A 20,571-nucleotide genomic window follows, 5' to 3' on the forward strand; every position below is an offset into this window, starting at 1 on the left:
GAGATGAATATGGGATAAAGGATGCTGTCTATTGTCTATACTGAAGAATCAAAGTCGGAAGCGGACAGTCAAGTCTGATGGTACACAAGAAAGTGAATGAGTAAAGAGGTTCTTCTTCTCCTTCCCCAACGATGGACATGGCTCTTTATATGACCATTATCTCTCACGAGTACGGACGTATGTGAACCGAAGGATTTGGTAAGAGTGATCCTTGGAAATCAGATGCAGTGTCCTCGGTTGTACTGACAAATGAGCCTTTCTTTGACGGGTTCGGTGGGACCAGAGGAGATTTCAAGGCCCAATCTGACCAGAAACGCCATTTATGGATTCGCGCCGATGATCTCGTAGGAGAGGGAGATACCAGATGGGAAGTGAGTGGTTGAGTCAGGACGTTCGAACCACTCACTTCCCAGAGCCAACGTCACTGAAAGATTGCCGAAAAGAGCAAACTTCTGAGCAACAATACCTAAAAAGGAAATATCCGCTTCATTCAGCGCAACGACATCTAGCGCCTTAACCACTCGGCCAAATGTCATGTGACCAATAAACCCTGACATTTTGTGAGAGAGAGAGAGAGAGAGAGAGAGAGAGAGAGAGAGGGCAACCAAATCAAACATGCCAAGCCTTTACTCGCAGCTTGCTCCGGCGCAGCACAGCAACCCTGAGATGCGCTCTACCGCACCCAGCCCAGCCTACAAAATCTCCAACTAGGAATTTTTCCCATCTTGATTCTTTTTTTCCTCTTCTTCATCATCAGTAGAGGTGTTACATTACCTATGTAAACACTTACTCGGAGCTCCACTACGGTGGCTTGCTGAGGGTTATTCACATGTTAGATCAACACCATGGATTTCCTTCCGTTCCCGGCTTCGCAGAACAGGCTTCACCGCGGCACCGTTCCTTTTTCCCAATCACATTATGGTTACGTCTGGCTAGTCCATGGCTCGTAATCGTGGAGGAGATGCTACAATTATATTTCCAACAAGATGTTTCATGAGATGAATGTGTATGAAGATTTGATGATGCAAATAATCAGAAGAACTCAGGCGAGAGGAGAGTGAAAGAAAGAGTTGAGACACACAGTTGACAGTGCTTTTGGAACGGATTTTGCTTGAACAGGATTTGATTTGGCCGTCAAAGCTGCCGATTCTTTGTTCTACATCTACCTATCTGAGTTTACAATTGTTGTCATGTGTTGACCAGTCATTTTTATGCTCGTCCGGCTTTTCCCAATTGAATGCGTTCGCCTGTGGGTTGCTCATCATTCCTCAGGGTCGGCCAACTAGACCCGTCCTTCTTGAGCAAAATCATCTCTAGTTTTGTTCCCATGATCTTGAACGAACTCTTTTCCGAATCAATCGGTGCAAACAGTGGCACTGTCTGTGTAAATCGCTTTCCGTCGCTTGTAGGTAGATCCAAATCGATGGTTTGGCCATCCTGTGCGAAATCAACGGTTGCCCGCTGCTTGTCAATCTTCTTCAGGTAGAAACTGACAATGACACTGGTGGGTGTCTGGTAGAAGTCATTCCGCACCGTCAATAACTTGTCTTCCTGGTCGGCTGGGGCTCCATCGACGGCAGGCTTCTTCTTCTTGCCCACATAGCAATGTCTCTTTCTCGTCTTGCAGCCCTCGATTTTCATAAACTCGTCAAACTCTAGCACTCGTCGTTTGCAACATGTCCAGCCCTTGCTGCCCTCGTGAAAGATCGGGACGCCAGGGTGGTATATACACTCTTCATCGTCTCTGGCAATGCCACTGTCCCGCGACTTGCCGCACGCTCTCCGTTTGCAGTTGGCGTGCGCTGGGATTTCTGCATCAGGGTCATCGGACTCGTCTGGTGGCGCCTCAGGCTTCGTCGCTGGCGTCGGTACAGCTTGCGGCTGTGCAGCGACGGTTTCGGGTTTGATGGGTTTGGTCACTGGAACTGGAGCCTCGTCTACCGCAGGCTTTTGTGTCGTCGCTACAGGGGCATCGTCGACAGTCGAGTGTTTACCTGTGGTGCAGGGAGGAATTGCTAGGAACTCGTCAAAGGTAAGGACTCGTGGTTTACAGCATGTCCATCCTGTATTCGCGAGTTAGTGAAGTGCCGGCGCGGGCATTGGGAGTCGAGGATTGCCTGCTGCTCTCACCTTTTTGACCTTCGTGGAACTCTGGCGGACCTGGGTGGTAGACACATTCCTCTTCAGGATCAGTGAAAACCTTCCCACAGCCCTTGTGAACGCATTTCTGCGCCATGCTGCCCCAGGCAGAAGAATATCAGGCCGCACAAATTGGTGTCGAGGGAGAAGCGATTGGCAGGTCTTCGAGAGGTAGAGAGGTCTGCGGTGTACTCAAGGTTCAGTGGATGACCATAAACGAGCGTGTAGTGTTCTTATTTTAAGTGGGCGCGGACATAGAAACAGTGACACCTGCGGGACAGAAGGCCAGCGAAGGATTTCGACTTTCGACTTTCTATGTTGGAACTGCGTCATTGGCTCTAGAAAGACACGCAAAATTGTGGGCAGCCACGGCAGCTCACGTGCGTCTCGGGGTCGAGCCTTCCACTTGAAAACCCCATCGACCACCACTTCATACCTCCACCCTTCTCTTTTTCTATTTACCCTACCTCACCTCTACTCAGCTTTTTCAACGCATCCAATTTGCTCATAGAGTCCATTGTCTACCATAGCTCGAGCATGAATGTCTGTATCCAAACCCACTCTCTGGGAGAATTCTACACACCCAACGGGTCAATCATCCTTACAGGATCGCGCGGGCATATTCCCACTAGCTCGGGTACCAGGCTGCGACTTCTCAGCCAAGTATGATGATTCTAATGTCCGAGTTCGATTCGATTCGGATCATGGTATCCTTTCGAGATAAGTCTCTATTCGCCAGATTGAGGCCTGTGTTTGCACGTGACTCTCCCCACTGGAGACCGTTCCCTGCTTATGGGTTCTGGTTCTCCTCTGGCGCAATGGTGATAATGATTTTACCCCTGGCACGACCCGTCTTCGCTCGTTGGTATGCTTGCTTGATTTGCTCAAATTCAAATGTCGAGTCAGTGATGGGTTTTACCTTGCCTTGCACCATCCAGGCAGCCATCTGCTCAAGGTCTTTTACGTTTGGCTGACCAAAGACGGTGATATGCTGTCTCTTTGCGCCGCTAACAAAGCCTGGCAAGAATTGTGCTCTTGCAATGAACCAAATCAGGCTGAAATGATGACTCACTGCCACGGTGACGAACTTGGCATCAAGAGTGGTGAATTCATGCCCGTGCCAGAAGAGGTTTTGGCCGTTGCCGACATAATCCACCACGAGATCATATTTTTGCGGCGATGACTTGAGCGTTTCCAGCACATCTTGTGTGGTATAATCAATAACCTCATCCGCCCCTAGAGATTTACACAGATCGATATTCGCCGTCGAGCAGCTCACCGTGACGTGCCGACCTTCGGCTTTGGCGATTTGAATCCCAAACGTTCCTACCCCTCCAGAACCGCCGTTGAGAAAGATTCTTGAGCCTGGTTTTGAGTGTGGGAGAATTGATTGGTATGCTGTCAGACCAGCAATTGGAATGCCGGCTACGTCGATTGGCGACAGGCCTGGAGGAATGGCTGCCGTGGAAGTGACGTTTGCAACTCCGTACTCGGACATTGATCCTCCGTACATGAAGTTGTCCCCAGCACCTCCAAATACAAGCTGTCCTTCTTTGAGTGTCGATCCTGCTGCAGGTTTGACAATGTAACCAGCAAAGTCGTGTCCAGGAGAGGCTGGTTTGGGAAACATCAATCGATGAAAGAGCTGAACCTCCGAGAGCCGGTAGTCGGCTGGATTTACACCTGCTGCAACAATTCGCACCAAATGCTGATAGGCTTTTGGCTGTGGCAATGGGGCAACATTGAGGTTCAGGTTCTTCTCGAGGCCGCCCACTGTTGATGTGTACTGCCAACTACGCATTGTGGTCGGAATCTCCTTGGTTGCCATTTTGATCGTCGAATATGCCCTTTTGTAGTTTCGCTGGGCGAGGTAACTCATCTCGAGGCCATGGATTTGTACCGAGGTCGAAACAGGATGGTATGATATGGACAGTTCTGGGTTATGAGAGTTCTGCGAAGGTGTGGTATCATCCGTCTTATTGGAGCAGGCATTCGGGGTTGAATTGCCCCGTCCGCTTTGACCCCAAACAATAACACATGCTGGTTGCGTCCAACTCTTGAAGTATATACACCTTTGGATCACTGGAGGAAGTGTTCGTTTATTGACTAACGTTACGATACAGCATCATTCACCGAAGCTATTGGTCAACTTTCAACACAACGTTCGAAATTGCGGAGATATCCCACAGATTTCCACCTGCTGTCGAAGATGTACCATAACCCCGTGTCAACTCTAGCTCATTACGGAGTTAAAGGGCATAATGGCGATAGTATGGCAAAGTGTTTTTGGTGTTGACAGTATGACGGTCGAATTGTAAGGCTGCCGCCCCTGACCCACTCGGTATTTAGTGCTTCCGGTCTCCGGTACTTGTCGGATCATTTATTAGGCCGACAGGATTACATCTTTGAGTGGTACGATTATCTCATTTACAAGAGAGCACACAGTCTAGACCTCATTCGAATTGCTCTTCCTCTGAGTTTGGGATGGCTTGTGATGCAGAAGACCTGTAGATACGAATATGTCGAGTCAAGTTTGGGCTGTTTCCACGTGATCTAGCATGACTAGTCACGTGTAACAGATGCCAAGCTATGTATTATGTATATCGATTCAGACTTGGGAGTGTAACTCCTCGACTGCATTAATTCCAAAGTTTCTCGACTCTGATCCTGAATGTCTAAAGATGGAGACAACCCGCCAGAGGTGGTGGGGGGATTTTTGATTGACTTTCAATCCCGCCTCTTCACGGTAGGCCAGTGTTCTCTCACCCCCCCCCCCCTTTCCCTTCTCATATGCAATTTTCATCACAGAGAATATCAAGCATAATCAATCTACATCTTATCTCGTTCAATTTTCCATGACAGGTTAGTTATTCGGTCATGGCTGTGGTGTGGGAAGTCGAAGGACTCAGCGTGGTGCTTGGATTTCTATGGGGTAACCCGAAGTGAATCCGGTCTTTTGGAGCTTCTCCACAAATATATGACAGATCTTGAAGACGTCAACCACGTACGTCTTCTTTAGTAATGTGGTACGTGACCTGTCAGATCGATGTTCTAGTCAGTGTCACCTTTCATAGAAAATGTGACAAGTCGACTTCTGTCAACTAATCGACTAAAAAAGAAAGGTCAAAGTATAACTACACCTCTGAGGTCTTGTACTTCCTTGATGTTTGAGATCAGAAGTATTTGTTGGTTAGGATCACACGGCCAACCAGCCCCAAGTCATTGTTGAAGCAAGAATCATTCCAAGGTTCCTTGGGTCTATTGTTTAATTTCGCCATTTCGCCGCTGTAGCTCATCATACAAAGTACAAAATTAACGCCGTCTTGACAGGAGCAAACAAACTCTTTTCATTCACTGAGGACATGTTTGCCCATCAACCTGTTTTCATACTTGGCACAAACATCGTTCCATTCCACCCAGCCTCGAGTGCCATTGCTGAATGTCCAGGCTCCGGCCAAGGCATCACGTTGCTCGCCAGAGTTTCGCAGGCCGCTCTGTCGTTGTCGGTGCAACATCTGGTCGATGTAAGGATAGAACCAATTACGTGGCCACCACAGGTATCTGTATCCCTTTTTACCGTTGATGTGAATGATGACGGGGACATGTCTCGTGACCGTGTTGACCGCGAGTGGTAGACGCGACCAGCTTGCCAGTGCAGGATCTATCTGTCGAGCTTCGGAGACAGACATTGGGCCGGAGCCGGCCATGTTGTTGGGTAGAGTGAAGTGATGGTGGGGATTGATTGACTGAGATGTCTTGCGTACATACTCAGATGTGGTGTTGAAGCGGACCCAAGCAACATAATCGCCGTAGTAGGCCGCAGTTTGGAAGAGACTCGACTCCCAATCTAGACCCATGTAGAACTCGGTGCGGTTTCCAGGCTTCATCTCTGGTAATCGATGCTTTTGGGGAGGTATTGTTTCCAGCTCCGTATCGTTGATGCCATGGGCGTCATCATAAGAGAGCTTGAGCTGTTTGCGAGCATAAGACTGTGTCCCGAAAACGCTGCTAAAGTAGTACTGATCCGAGTCTGTGACATGATGTCGGGCAACGGTGTCGAGGGCTGCTTGAGAGATGTTTGCAAAGTCGCGCGCAGGTCCAATAATGGTACCCGAGTTCAACCATCTGGGGCGATCATACATGGAATCACCACTGTCGGTCAATGGACCAAAACTCATTTTCTCCACCCACGACTGTGGAACTGCCCAACAGCCAGGATCCTCAGGACCGTTGGGTGAGCATCTCTTGTCGGGCCCAAAGAGGACGGTGTTTTTGATATTATGCTCCTTGACGAGTTCTGCTCCAAAGATTTGTAGGTGATGGAGGTGTGCTTTGGCCATGACTTCGTGGTACTTTTTGATGATGAATTCCATAGGAAGCTGAAACCAGGTATCGAAGCCGTCTAGCATGAAGATGAGATCATCTTTTTGGTCTTCAGGGAGGGCCTGGATGTACTTCATTACACCTGTGATTTTAGTAATGTGCTGTTTCATTTCATCGCCATCCTCGTGATCGGCCCAATTGACGAGGACTGGAGCGGGATATCCTAGCAGGGCGGCCGAGATGAGGAGTTGACATAGATTATAATTGGCACTGGTTGCGGGAATGAGGATATGTAATCGTTGAGGGCTGGAGTGTGCGTATGATCTTAAGGAGGAGGGAGTAAAGGATGTAAATTTGGTCTGAACCAGGAATGTGGTGATGATGAGAACGACGGCGACGATACCGCCTATTCTCAAGAGGCGCCGCCAGGCACCTCCGATCTGGAGAGGAGGCATTGAACCTTTTCACAACAATCCAGGTAATGGCCGATGAAGCATGACCAATATTATAAAGGCGATTGTTTGATTGCGCAAGGACACTCGACTTCGCCTACGATAGGTCCTGGAAGTTGATCCGAATTAGAGTGCGGAGTCGAGGGTGTGGTCGTAGGGTAGTGGAGGGTCGTGGTTAGACTTTGAATTCGTGGAGGAAAGACGACATAAGCCAGGCGAGAAACATCAATGAATGAATGTGGTGTACGATATGCTTCGACTGGATATGTGCTGGGATGTCAAAGTGGCATGGCGACTGCTTGATTGCGTACGATGACTGGTCTTGGGAGAATGAGGAGGCTGTAGCCCATGTCCATGGACCATGGGATGAATCGTTGGGTCCCGGCCGGCACAGGGATTCGACAAAAACCGAGAAGGGGGGAGAGGGGTTCTGGACATGGCGACGATGGCGGGCGTATCTTACAAGGAGCCAGTAACCGAAAATGATTCCAGAGGCTCTTAGTCTCTGGCCCCTGGAAATTGGACGATCGGAAGCAGAGATCCAAGAATGGATTAGGAAAGACACGAGCAAACGGAGAAAGTGGGATGTGTGGGTGTGTAGGTGCGTGGATGTACACGTCGTTGGCGCGTTTACAGTTTCATGGGCTTTGATAGCCTCCCGGAGGAATCCTGTACCTGGTCTTTTTGGCGTCCACGGGTGTCTGGCGTGCCTGGCTAGATGTCGCGTACCGTCCCGCCGCCCAAACAGCCACCTAAACCTACGAACCTCCTAGGGGCCAATAGGCGAAAGCGACCCGGGTGCACTGGACAATTGTGGATCTCCATGTCTACGTATGGGAGCTATGGTATGCACGAGGGACGTTTCATCCGACAGCAATCTGGCATTGTCCCTTCACACCGCATTAGGGGTGACACATGTGGTTGATCGATGTACTAAGATACTGTAGTCATTCACAAGTCCTGTCATCTAATGCGAGGTGGAGATGAATTTCTCAGCCCCGAAGATTGTCATGTATTGTATGGCAAGAATTAAAGATCAGCCCTATCTCCCTTGTTCTTTGGCGCAGGAGGCCCGGGAGGACCCCAAATTAGCTCCAGGTACAGTTGAAGTTGAGAACCTTTCATGCTGCAAGGACAAGGATTTAGTGGGGACTTGAAACTTACTCCGTACCGAGAAAAGGGAAGCATGGGAAGAAAGGCAGATAAGCCCAAAGTCTATCCACTTGGCCATATGCCGGGGCCTGAAGCTATTGATGTAAAACATTTCCGAAGATAAGATTGAGTTGTGAAGACGAGGCACAAGTACTTGGTCATTTAAAGGGGAGGGTGCAGGCGGGTGGTAGGCTTCCGTTGCCGTTGCCGCCGCAGGTTGTTTCCTGTGATACAAACGCGTGCAACTTGAATAATAAAATAAAAGGCCATGTACTCCGTATTATTGATTCACAATCACTTCCACTGGGTTGGATGAGGAATTGCCAAGGCCAGCCAGCCACGGAAAGTGCCAAGATCTGCGTACGCAGGCTTGCCCCTGCTTGCCCTGACATTTCGGTGTCTGAAGGAAAGTGTAAAGGCAACTGCAATCATGTGCAACTTCCACAGCTCTTTCTTCTTTCTGTCAGAGCGTCGTCATCATCAGGCTGTGGTGCAGCCTTGGCTTATCGCGCATTCCCACATCGTTACACAATCTGTTCGTCAATGGTTGGGAGAGTGCATGTATTTCAATCTTCTTCTTAATGACAGTTGCAAAGTAAAGGCGGTGTCGTACGTCCCGGACATTGTGCAATGGCAGCCGTTCCATCGGTCTTGGTCCGTTCGGCTATTCCGTAGATGGTGACGCACTCGACCTTCTACAGTACTCCGTACATACGGAGTCAGTATTCAGTATTACTGTATCTAATCACACAATTTTCGCCAGTGCAGAACAATACATGCATGCATCAGGGGCAATAAAAATGATACGCTGCCTAGCCGTTCGCTTCGGCAGATCCTCGACTCGAGCCTCAAGACTAAGAGATCCTAAGCAAATCCCAGATTTTCTTGGCCATGCGCTTTAACCGTCCGCTCCGTAGTGGAAAAGATGACCATCTCCACCAGAATACGTGTGCGCGGAGGTCAGGTGGATGGTAATCTCAGACGCCCCTGACTAGCATAGCCCATCGTGTCCCATGTGCTGTGATGGTCTGCCGCTAAGGATGCCGGCATGTCAATCGATTACCACTATCAGGACTCCAATCAGGTGTGTCCACTCTTCCTCCATACCAGATACTTGCCATGCGTTGGATTCGCCCCCAAACTCAGACTTGACTCTCCCGTGGACATGATCATCAACGACATTGTCGTCGACCTAGCGTCCAGTAACTTGCCGTGCTTGCTCGTCGACTACAATCCACGACGTTGAAAGATTGTGAGGTCGACCATGTTCTGGCAAACCAAGGCCTTCCAGAGAGGCATCTGGTTGTTGCCATGTCTACTCATTGGCCTCACATACTTTCAACCACAGATACCCACCGTCCTTGTTAATCACATGCACTTTGAGTCTCCTTTCGTGGATCGAACAGTCAAGACAAACATCACCTCGTCGTTCTTCCATTTCATCATTCCTGCGAAAAGTCCAACTCCAGCAGTCTGCCGGACGCTCTTTTCCGCCGGTGTGCTCAACTATCCAGCGGCACGAATAGTCAGTTGGAACCAGACCAACACCAAAGCTGACCTCCCAGATGGCGGCTTCCACCGTCGAAAAGTCGACAACCTCCTCGATGCCTTGAACAAAATCAACAAACTCGACGCATCTCGTGCGGACGATTTGGTCTACATCACCAGCGGCAACGATACCTGGTTTCAACTTCGCCCAGAAGTCTTGATCAAACGCTACCATGAGATCAACGCTCGAGCAAACCGACGAATACAGGCCCGATATTCCGAGCCATACGACCAAAAAGTCATATTCTCTGCTCAAAGAGAATGTCAGTTGCGCGGGAATGGTACTGCATGCGCCATTGTGCCACCATCTGAATTGCCCGAGGATGTCTATGGCAACGATGCAGACAAGATCAACTTGCGACCTCGCCACCTCAGTTCCCACAGCATCATGGGACCTGTCAAGAGCCTCAAAGCCCTCTACGACCAGGCACACATCAAATTATCCAAGCAGAAAAACTTGACCGAAGACGAAATCTTTACAGAAATCTTCACCAAGCAGGAACACCACCGAGAACTACTTCGCGCCGCGCAGAATGGCTCAGATCCACATCCATTCTTGAACCTCACGGCCGAAACCCAAGACAACAACAACAACAACAATGGCCAAGAAACTGCCGCCCACAACTCCTCCATGGTACGACGAGCTGATCATCCGAGAAACTACCCTCGCGGCACCAACACCACCGAAGGATGCGGTTCCCAAAACGGAACCACGACATCAAGTGAAACCGGAGCATCAAACTCAACCTGCAAAGTCCAAGTCTTCGACTATGGCATTGGACTCGACTATCTCGGCGAACTATTCCGGTTCCCTGACGCCGAAGAATCCGAATTCCAATTCATTGATTTTGCACAAGAAGACGCAGCCAAGTCAGTTGCCGAAGCAGTGGGATCTACGCATATTGCCCAAGTTGGCCAGGATATCAGACATTCCACTCCACCATACTGGACACCGGATTATATGGGCGAGAAGGAGTTTCCTGATCTGGCATGGGAACAAGCAAAACTCTATACCAATGTCCGTTCAGGTGTCATTCCAGCGGTGATTGGACATGCGACCCTGAAGACATTGTCTGTTGATGATGACAGTAACAAGGCCAATAACAGCACCAGTGAAGATACCAGTGACGACGACGACGACGATGACAACAGCAGCGACAGCAGCGACAGCAGGGATCAAGATACTAGTCTAATCGACCAATGGAAACAGAACTGGTTCCACCCGCATCTCCGAAAACTCAGTGACGCATATGCCAGATCTTGGCGGATGCCGTTGGCAGTGATTTCGAAAGACGAACATACCAGACATGAATACTGGGGATTCTCTGAAGGTATCGCGGGTGCGCGAATCCATCATGAGGATTTGCCGGGCAAATGGCTTCAATGGGACCAATTGTGTGGAGATGTCAGAGATGTCTTCAATGATGATCATGACAAATTCACGAATCCCGTCTATTATCTCTATTGGAATGGTGATAAGCAGAGAGAACAGTTGCATCTTTTCGAGGATCAGGATAGAAAGCCATCGGCGGAGGATGATTGAAATCAATTCAGTTCGTTTTACTGTTGATAGTAAGAAGCGAGCAGGCGTTCAGGGTGGTTTTATAATGGCTCGCGTCGCGAGGCTTATGATTGTTCAATTATATCAAGACATTAGAATCAATTTCTATGACGACTTTCATACATAGATCGACCTATTATGACTGTGCGCTTGTTTTCATGGTCTGTAGTTTCACATTCTTGTGTTCAATTCAACATAGAGCGTACTAGAAATGAGGAGTATGCTGACATAAAGATCGTCTGGCTGGCTATTATTCCAGATCGAGTCATGGCCGAAAAATGTACATCCACCTCCCAAAGAATCCTTCTAATGTTTCCTTGCAGGTTATGAACTTGTGTTTTGCTGTGGAGCGACTTTCTTTCGCTTACCATCGAGCTCCACAAACGAGTAAATGACACCTCCGACCACGGTGATGAAGACTCCACTCAATTGGAACATTGTCATGTGCACGTTGAACAAGACAATGCCCAGAATGATGGTCAGGGCCGATTTGATGTTGCCACAGACTGTCATCGTGAGAGCTCCAGCGACCTTGTTGGTGCTGAAACTTGAGACGTTCAGGGCGAAGGCTAGCATGCCATTTCCCAGCATGACCAAGGCGAACATGGTCGGGGTAAAGGTACGACTGGGGGATTCAGGATTCAAGAGCTCCTCTGAGAGAAATTTACGGAAGGATGAGAGTTCGCCGGTGAAAAAGGCGTAGACGAGGGATTGTGAAAAGGCCAGCGGCGACATGCGTTGCAGAATCTCCCAGAATGACAGAGCCATCGACCCTGTCATCATGCGATTGGTGACAATGGTCTTGAAGGCGGCGAGGACAACACCGAGGAAGGTGAGGATGAAGCCGAGATCAGTGAAGACGAAATTGCCCCAGACGGTGATCGTGACACCGAGGACAATAGGGACCAAGGAAAATTGAGTCGCGCGTGAAAAGGTTCGGTTGTACATGACTCGGAAGAGAAGACTGGTGACCAGAGGAGTGGTTGCTCGGACCACTTGGTGAAAGGGCACTGAGACCATTGCTAATGAGACATTTGAAATGGCAATGTTGATGGTGAACAGGAAGGAAAAGGCGATGAGTGCCAGATCTTGTCTTGAGGTGAGTTTGGTTGTCTGGAAATATCCCAGCTGCATCATAATTAAGCAGCCGATGGATGAACATCCAGCATGAAGGGCTGTGAGAAGCCAGGGAAATCGAAACTAGATGACATGGTCAGTCTCAACTTTGAGCCAGAAGGCGAGTTGTCATTACCGATCCCAAGATAGCCTTGTTGTAGATGGTCAAGCCAATGTTGCAAAGAAAGTACCCAGCCAGAGCAATGAGTTTGTCTCTGATAGCAACAGTATCCTCGTGGTTTTGCGGGGGAGGAGCTGGAGGTTCTGCCTTTTCCAGGTCAGATTGAAGAGACATATCTCGTTCGTCTCGTTCATCTTTAGATACCAGCGAATGCTGCTCTTCAGGATCTATAGATCTTTCAGTGGTGGGCTGATAGAATCTGGTGACCCATGCTTTGGACGGCTTTATTGAGAACATGGTGAAATGATGTTTGGCGGTCAAAGCTGTCCCTGCTCAAGTGTGTGTGGATATATGGGTTGGTGGGAGAAGGCGAAGATATCAAGACCGTGTAGAAGTTGAAGAGAAAAACATCCGATGATACTGACGGCGGGGAGGGTCAGCAGCATGTGGGCGAATCAAAAGTACCAAGGCCCGGAATCGACGCCCAGTTCCCAAAGGGGACGAGATGAAGCGTTCCCGCTGATCTGGTGCCTGGTAAATGCCTCGTCCTGCGGGATTGGGATTGATGACCCAGGGGGCTCGCAGCCACCTAGGGGTTTTGCAGGATGGCGACAATAATGCAATTACAGAGTCGGACTAGTAGCGACTGGGATGGTGGGTCAATGGTAAGAACAATCCCAGCGATTATTGTTTGGAAAGGTCAAGGGGGAACGAGGGGTGCAAGCGATGCGGGCGCCAGCCGGAGCCGGAGAGAGATAAGACAGTGTGGATGATGAGTTTCGGCTGATAGAGGCTCCCATGCCTCCACAATGAAGCAAGAGCCCCAGTTGAGCGAACGAACCCAGAGGAGAATGGCAAAGATGATATCGACGAGAGAAGCTCGTTTGTCCTGGAGGCGAGACCCGTCGAGAACAATGAAAAAAAAACCTGCGTGGAGTTCCAATAGGAAGGGGCAGGTTGAACTTGTGGTACAAGGCAGGCGCGACCAGGCAGCCAGAGCAGGTGGACATCAATCGTCCAAGAAAGAGAATCTTAGATAGGTAGGCACCAGGCAGGCAAATGACGGCACCAGTAGTGGGCATCAATACCACGAATGCCTACAATGGCTTCGATAGGCACCCTGGTCTCCGGGATCTGCTAATGTCAGGGACGAGATGCACAGCGGGGCCAAAGGACTGGGGGTCGCCCCTGCTTCCGAGATGAGACTTCCTAACTCCTTCCAGCCAAGACGCGCGTTATTTGCTAAGGATTTCTTGGCGGGCGGCTGTCTGCTGCCCATTCACGCCCATTACAAAACTGTAGGCATGGGATCTGGTTGCTTTACGCCTGGTGGAGATTCATGTCCCGGCTCCGTCCTTTTCTAACTTTCTCAGCCTTGTCTGTACCTACCACGCTCCCTTCCGTGCGTACGTACCTAGGTATGCAAGCCACAAAGCCTATGAGTATCACATCACGTACCTACTCCGTAGATATCCAGATCCTTTGGAGGGGCCAGTAACCAATATGCCAGAGGGTTTGACGTTGCAAACCTCTTGCCTGTTCTTGCCTGTTCTTGCCTGCTCTTGCCTCCCCTTGTGGCTTGCACTACAATGCCGGCAGGTCCAACGGGATCCAACATCTTGACGTACTCCCAGTCGTCATCACATTCAGGTTCAGTTACAGAGTGGTCGAGGGCTCTTACCTCTTACCCGTCCTCCGTAGAACTCGCCTCCATCCTCTAGCCCCTCCGTAAAGTTGCCCCCGAGTCTGAAGAGTCTCATCTCAGTACCACCCGCTGCCGTCTGCATCGCCAAGGATCGACAGGGCCAAATTTGATACTGACGCCCCTCGGCCGCTTCAGTAGCACTCGACTAAACCCCAGCTATCGATGGCTCTTAGCCGTATCAAGATGACCGGTAAATTTGTCGACCATGAGATTGTCATGCTCAATCATCCCACGATCCACCTCGAATCTCACCCGCAGGGTTGAGCGTGCTCTTTCAGCTCACCCTCACCATACATCCAAGGCCCCTCTCCTTCTGGCCCTTCCCAAACACGCGAATGAACATGGTATCGATTGTCGATTCCCTGCATCACCACGCAATATGCCGTGTGTCCCACCCCCTTCTGGTCAGCGAGTCTCCATCAAGATTCAATACCCTGCCTTTGGCACATGGCCGATCTGATCCTTAGGGGTTGTCGTTTGTTCCTCGCCATCCCTTTTGCCATTGATACCGTACAGTATATCCTCCGATTCATAACCCACACTCACCCACTTCTAGTCATAACTTAGCCAACCAAACCTCACTCACTCACCCTCGTCTCTCTTTTCTTCCTCTCGAGCGTTCTATCCGACTCTCTCTTGTCCATACCGAAACCTCCACCCACCACATAATTAATACATCCTCATTATGCAGCCTCCTATCAAGAACAAGCGCCCTTTGACCAACATCTGCTGTGTCGGCGCAGGTTACGTTGTATGTTCAAATTATCTTGATCTTGTCTACACTATATGCTAACCTTCTTCAGGGTGGCCCTAGTGCAGCGGTGATTGCCAGCAAAGCACCACATCTAAAGGTCACGGTGGTCGACGTTGACGCCCGTCGTATCGAGGCATGGAACTCAGACAACCTTCCTGTCTACGAGCCTGGTCTATGGGATCTCGTCAAGCCTGCCAGAGATGGAACTCCTGACCGACCGGCCAACTTGTTCTTTTCCACAAACATTGAACAAAAGGTCCGAGAAGCTGACATCGTCTTTATTGGTGTTAACACCCCAACCAAAAAGACTGGTCTGGGTGCCGGCAAGGCCTCAGATCTAGGTTGGTTGGAGGCCGCCACTAGACGAGTGGCTCAAGCCGCTGAGAAGGACACCATCATCGTCGAGAAGAGCACAGTCCCTTGTGGCACTGCTAACAGCATGCGGGAAATCCTCATGGCCAATGCGCAACCTGGCGTCCACTTTGAAGTCTTGTCCAACCCCGAGTTTCTCGCAGAAGGAACTGCCATCAAGAATCTTCTCAACCCTGATCGTATTCTGGTCGGCTGTCTGGAGACTCAGTCTGGTTATATTGCTTCCGCCGGGCTGGTCGACATCTATGCCAACTGGGTTCCAAGAGAAAGGATCATCACCATGAACCTTTGGTCGTCAGAATTGTCAAAACTTGCGGCCAACGCCATGCTGGCGCAGAGAATTTCCAGCATCAACGCCCTGTCATCCATCTGTGAGGCTGTCTCGGCCAACGTTCAAGACGTCGCTTATGCTGTGGGTCTCGACAGCCGAATTGGCCCCAAAATGATGAATGCCTCGGTCGGCTTCGGCGGAAGTTGTTTCAAGAAGGACATTTTGAACTTGGTCTACATTTCCGAATCATTGAATCTGCCCGAAGTAGCAGCCTACTGGCAGGCTGTGGTCTCGGTCAACGAATACCAAAAGAACCGATTCGTCCGCGGCATTGTCAAGTCCATGCACAACAATCTAGTGGGCAAGAAGCTCGCCATCCTCGGCTTTGCATACAAGAAAGACACCGGTGACACTCGAGAGAGCGCAGCCATTGACGTGGTCAACTCACTGTTGGCCGAGAATGCCACCATCCACATCTTCGACCCTCAGGTTCGCCCAGAACAAATCATGTCAGATCTCCACCTGACCATGGACGATGACCGCGTCACCATCTGCGATGACCCATATATCGCCTGTCAAGATGCCCACGGTGTCGTCATCTTGACCGAATGGGATATGTTCACTACCAAGAAACCCATCATTCGTGCAGGAGCTGCCAAGAAGGCTGAAGCCATCGTCCAAGTCGCCGAGATCATCGACACACCCACGGAGGAGAAGGAGATCATCCTCGATGCCCCCGCCGTCGCCGACGTGACAGTTGACACCGCCACAACCACAACCACCACACTCATCACACCGCCCGTCTCACCACCTCGAGATGCCCGGGACGCCGAACCTAAGACGCCCAAGCACGAGAAAATCGACTGGTCACGCGTGGCCAGCCTTATGGACCGACCCAAATACGTCTTCGATGGCCGCAACACCATTGACGTCGCACAATTAGAATCATTGGGATTCAAGGTCTCATCGATTGGTGTGTCATCTCGCACCTTGTAAGATACGTTAGAGTGGGTGGTGGTGGTGGTGGTGGTGGTGGTGGTGGTTGTTAGGTTTGATGACGGAATAGACTCGTGATCTGTGCGTTTTCTACGAGACGGAGCCGAGCGGCGGATCCCCGTCACACTTACATGGGGACAACTCGTATATCGAGTGGATTAGGGTTTATATTACCAGGAGGCGTTTTTACCCCAGGCGTGGGGGATTGGCATTCGGGTTTTCCGATGGGAAGTTTATTATGTATGCCTCGGGTTTGTCAAGCCCGGCAGGGGGTGAATGAACGGTCAGCCAGACACGAAGTGCAATACAACTGCACTGTCCTAGCTGTGTCTATCTTTCGCTCGGGGATCCGGGACATATGGGATGGGGACCGGTTGAGTTTCTTAAACAGCTGCTATTTGGCACAGGAGCCACTAGAGGAAGGGAAGATTTTACATGAATTGACTAAGAAAATATACCTCATGCTAATATACACCATTCTTTCTGTACTGTCTTGATCTAATTAATCTGATTGGTTCGACATGCACAATCGCATGTGTTTATAGAATTTCTTTTATGGCTTGCAGCTCAGTCAACACGGCCCATGTCGATACAAACTCCATGTATTGAGTTGAGTCTTAATGAGATCTATTGCAAAGCATAAAAGCCTTCGCTCCCACAGCCTGATATCCAGCAAACAGGCAATTATGTACAGTACAGTAATGTTGTCACAACCCCCATCTTCATTCTAAACCCGAACCCTCTGCTATTCCTACTTCTGATTCCGGTCTTCCCTCAATCACAAAGACGAGAAGCCGCCCTCATTGGTTGAAGCCGTGTTGCAAATTGGCTAAGGTTGGGTCGCAAGGTCTGTCTTGCTTTCGACGTTTCGCCGTCAAAAGTAGGCATACCTGCTTCGCCTCCCACTTTCAAACTCTTCTTCTCTTCCGATCACCTCCTTGCCGAGGAATGGCCAATTCTCGAGCTGGACTTGGGCTGACAAAGCTCACGTGCTTTTCCTCTCTGTCCTCGCCTTGTCGTCGAATGGCCGACGGTCTTCTTGTGTGCGAATGAGGTCGTGCTGTAGCACAGCTCGTCTGAAATTCTGGTGGTGGGCGAACGCTGCGAGTATCTTCATCATCCTCATCGTCTTGTACCTCGAACTCGACCTCTTCAACATCATGCTCGTCGCAAACAGAGCTGCTATCGGGTGAATGAGGCTCATACTCCTCATCGTCATCCACTAGACTAGGCGCCTGGTTTGATTCGCTGATGGGTGACGGATCTGCCGGTGACTCGATGGGAAGACTTTCCGGTGTCGGAATGGGAATATTGCTCAGTCGTTGCTGAGGTGGCGAATGTTGAGTAACCTCTCCTGGGTGTATTCCACCTCCCCGAAGCGTCGGTGTCGATCTCATGATACTATGGCTCAGGGCTGGAGAAGACATGGGTGATTTGGCAGGTTTGTGAAGCTGCTTCGAACCCGCAACTTGGGGATGTCGGCCTGGCGCGGTTTCTTGGACCATTATTTCCTCCTCTGATTCATCATCCTCGCTCTCTGGTTCGGGGATTTCGACCTTTTCTTTGGCAGTACTGACCATTTCCTGAAGATCGATACCTAAACCACTGTTCTTAACCAAGTCGGACAGGTGTGGTGTGAGAGTCGAGGCTTTGAAATCAGGAGAGATATTTTTGGCCTTCTGACGAGAGGTACCCGTCTTTTGGGCGGTAACAACAGGGGCCGATGCTGGTTGCATCAATTTAGCGGAGCGAATTAATGGATGGACGTTTCCAGTCACAGGAGTGACGACTGGTTCTACGCCAACCATTGCACCCGATTCGTCATATTCGACAGGTTCACCACAGGCTTCTGCAGCTGCGTCATGGCTTGCAAAACTTCGCCCATGTCCGATACGACAATGGTTGATGAAACCTTGTGCACTGCCGAAATCATGGCGACCACAATCAGGACAGACAAGCTTCACTTGGACGCCGTCAGACTTCCTCTTGAGGATCATCGGACCTGTCGCTTTCTCCTTTGGCTGGCCATAGCCTGCCGGCAATGCAGTGAGTTTACCGCTCCTCTGGCTTCGCGCCGAATTTGTAGCATGAAGGGGCGAGTCTGTAAAACTACCTCTCATGGAACGGCTTTTCATGGGATATTTGCCTGCAGTGCTTTGTATGAAAGACTCGGGTTCCCCACCGTCAAACCGGGGAGAAGGAAGTAGCCATTGGGCGTAATGACGCGCATATGGACCATCAGTGACACCCCAAGGAGCAGGAGATTGAGGTAGGGTTGATTTGTAGGTGCTACGACGAGATGGACCGGTACCATTGCTTACCCCAAGTGATGGTTGCTGTGTGGCAGGATAAGGAATCTCTGTACAGCGGCGGAGTTGTTCAAGAGCAACTTGGGCCTTGGCGATCTCTTGATCGATGAGACGAAGCTCATTGTGTTTAAGCAAGATCTCAAGACTCATCTGGGTTTGAATGATGTCTCGAACTGAGTCTCGACTAGGAGCGGAAGCAACCCTTTGCGATTCTCGGGCCATTTCTAACTCCTCTGATTTCACTTCAGGCGGCGTCGGCAATGATGTAGTGCCTTCAATGGACATCGAGGGCGCCGGGGATGGCGTAGATGAGGCAGGATTGTTGGGAACGGCAGAAAGTTGTTTGGAGGGAGAACGAACACCATTCTCTGGTAGTTTAGTTCTTTTCCTGTCTGGCTGTGACCGGTGATCGAGTGATTGCTTGCGTTTGAGTGAAGACGGGGCAAGACTATGATCAAACTCTGGTACACCGGGTGAATCTTTGTGTGGGACAAACATCCTCATTTCTGGAGAGTTAATCTTATCACAGCCTGTCCAAGCCAAAAGGCGCAACATTGTTTGTTGTTGCTGGTCAGCTCTTGCCGCGATAGGTTGCCCTACCATGTGCGGACAAGAACGAGTCTGATTCACCGGTTGAAAGTAGAGTCTCTCACAGCCATATGTCTCAAATCTCCACAGCGATGACGCCGGAGATTCTTCACGCGCTCACAGTGATATTTGAAGACCAACCCGTGCGCGACGCAGTCCACGCAAGACACAAGTAAAGATTGGGCGAGGTGATGTTGAGGTGGATAGTAGTGTTGCAGTTCAAGTTGATTCGCTGTTAGAAGCGAATGGAGACGTATCTAACCGATGGAGAAGACGTGGATTACAAGGGAATAGGTGGATAGATAAAAATGCGCGCAGCGCTTCAGAGGGATAGACTGAGAAGATTTGGAAACAGAATCGAGGTCGTCGTCGAGCCGTTGCAAGGAGAGATTGCTTTGGAAGGAATGACGGGAGTGATGGATGGGTGGACTCCGGGGTTTGTCAGAGGCCGAAGTGGCGATAACGAGGAGGTCGAAATGGCCCAAAGCGATTAGAAGGAGAATTAAGGTAGAAAGGATGGGAGAAGAAGGGTGGCAATAAAGCGATGCGTGGTAGAAAGAGCAACTGCAATAGGTGAAGTGGTACAAATAAAAAGAACAATTGTTGTAACAGAGTGGTAAGGTTTCGAGTGCAGGCAGGAGCGATGCAGTCGGCGGCAGGGAGGCCAGCGAGGCAAGAACGAGTCGGGCACAGAAGCAGAGAGAAGGGAGAGGAGGCAGAAGGGAAAGGGAGAGGGAGAGGGAGGAAGGAAGTCGGGAGGTGTGGGTGTGCGTGTCAGGGAAGGCCGAGTGGGTAGCCAACTGCGGCATGGCGAGACCTCAGACCAGTCACCACGCCACGGGACGCCTTCCCAACGCCCAGTCATTGCCCTGAAGGTGGCCCTGGAACCGCCAACTTCCATCCAGAGGTTTGACAAACAGTGGAGTGGTGGATCCAAGCACGACGGATTAGGCTCCTCGGATGGAACGCCCATCACCCGCTAGTTAGAGTCTGTTTGACAGCTTAGCCAATAATCAGTCTGCCAAGCCCTATTGGCAGCCGCAAGTGGAGACACCATTGCATAAATTAGGTAGGCACAGGACGACATTTCAGTTTTGGCAACGGTGTCCGGTCAGAGGCAAGATCACCTGACCTGGGCCATACCTTCATTCCCAAACACCAAAA

The 20,571-nt window shown here is 50.2% G+C and overlaps 8 protein-coding genes across 8 annotated transcripts; 2 read left to right on the forward strand and 6 right to left on the reverse strand.

The window, feature by feature from the left end:
* Nucleotides 1-320: 320 nt before the first annotated feature.
* On the reverse strand, nucleotides 321-557 carry PV10_08501 (uncharacterized protein; the record flags this gene model as incomplete). Its single annotated transcript, XM_016373531.1, has 1 exon — nucleotides 321-557. The coding sequence occupies one exon, from the start codon at nucleotides 555-557 to the stop codon at nucleotides 321-323; it is 237 nt and encodes a 78-aa protein (XP_016220442.1).
* Nucleotides 558-1,105: 548 nt separating this feature from the next.
* PV10_08502 (uncharacterized protein) lies at nucleotides 1,106-2,407 on the reverse strand. The gene is made up of 2 exons (XM_016373532.1): nucleotides 2,131-2,407; nucleotides 1,106-2,063 (listed from the first exon to the last, which is right to left on the reverse strand). The coding sequence occupies exons 1-2, from the start codon at nucleotides 2,234-2,236 to the stop codon at nucleotides 1,210-1,212; spliced, it is 960 nt and encodes a 319-aa protein (XP_016220443.1). The 5' UTR covers nucleotides 2,237-2,407; the 3' UTR covers nucleotides 1,106-1,209.
* Nucleotides 2,408-2,929: 522 nt separating this feature from the next.
* On the reverse strand, nucleotides 2,930-4,018 carry PV10_08503 (uncharacterized protein; the record flags this gene model as incomplete). Its single annotated transcript, XM_016373533.1, has 1 exon — nucleotides 2,930-4,018. The coding sequence occupies one exon, from the start codon at nucleotides 4,016-4,018 to the stop codon at nucleotides 2,930-2,932; it is 1,089 nt and encodes a 362-aa protein (XP_016220444.1).
* A 1,384-nt stretch (nucleotides 4,019-5,402) lies between these two features.
* On the reverse strand, nucleotides 5,403-7,329 carry PV10_08504 (uncharacterized protein). Its single transcript, XM_016373534.1, has one exon. The coding sequence runs from the start codon at nucleotides 6,915-6,917 to the stop codon at nucleotides 5,487-5,489; it is 1,431 nt and encodes a 476-aa protein (XP_016220445.1). The 5' UTR covers nucleotides 6,918-7,329; the 3' UTR covers nucleotides 5,403-5,486.
* Nucleotides 7,330-9,239: 1,910 nt separating this feature from the next.
* Nucleotides 9,240-11,288, forward strand: PV10_08505 (uncharacterized protein). Its single transcript, XM_016373535.1, has one exon. The coding sequence runs from the start codon at nucleotides 9,331-9,333 to the stop codon at nucleotides 11,155-11,157; it is 1,827 nt and encodes a 608-aa protein (XP_016220446.1). The 5' UTR covers nucleotides 9,240-9,330; the 3' UTR covers nucleotides 11,158-11,288.
* Nucleotides 11,289-11,358: 70 nt separating this feature from the next.
* Nucleotides 11,359-12,833, reverse strand: PV10_08506 (uncharacterized protein). The gene is made up of 2 exons (XM_016373536.1): nucleotides 12,428-12,833; nucleotides 11,359-12,375 (listed from the first exon to the last, which is right to left on the reverse strand). Exons 1-2 carry the CDS (start codon nucleotides 12,707-12,709, stop codon nucleotides 11,500-11,502), a joined length of 1,158 nt encoding a protein of 385 aa, XP_016220447.1. The 5' UTR covers nucleotides 12,710-12,833; the 3' UTR covers nucleotides 11,359-11,499.
* A 1,648-nt stretch (nucleotides 12,834-14,481) lies between these two features.
* On the forward strand, nucleotides 14,482-16,998 carry PV10_08507 (uncharacterized protein). The gene is made up of 3 exons (XM_016373537.1): nucleotides 14,482-14,627; nucleotides 14,674-14,868; nucleotides 14,921-16,998. Exons 2-3 carry the CDS (start codon nucleotides 14,803-14,805, stop codon nucleotides 16,508-16,510), a joined length of 1,656 nt encoding a protein of 551 aa, XP_016220448.1. The 5' UTR covers nucleotides 14,482-14,627; nucleotides 14,674-14,802; the 3' UTR covers nucleotides 16,511-16,998.
* PV10_08508 (uncharacterized protein) lies at nucleotides 16,973-20,115 on the reverse strand. The gene has a single exon (XM_016373538.1). It carries the CDS (start codon nucleotides 19,420-19,422, stop codon nucleotides 17,419-17,421), a length of 2,004 nt encoding a protein of 667 aa, XP_016220449.1. The 5' UTR covers nucleotides 19,423-20,115; the 3' UTR covers nucleotides 16,973-17,418.
* Nucleotides 20,116-20,571: the final 456 nt, after the last annotated feature.

Source organism: Exophiala mesophila (assembly GCF_000836275.1).
Source record: "Exophiala mesophila strain CBS 40295 unplaced genomic scaffold supercont1.6, whole genome shotgun sequence".
NCBI lineage: Eukaryota > Fungi > Ascomycota > Eurotiomycetes > Chaetothyriales > Herpotrichiellaceae > Exophiala > Exophiala mesophila.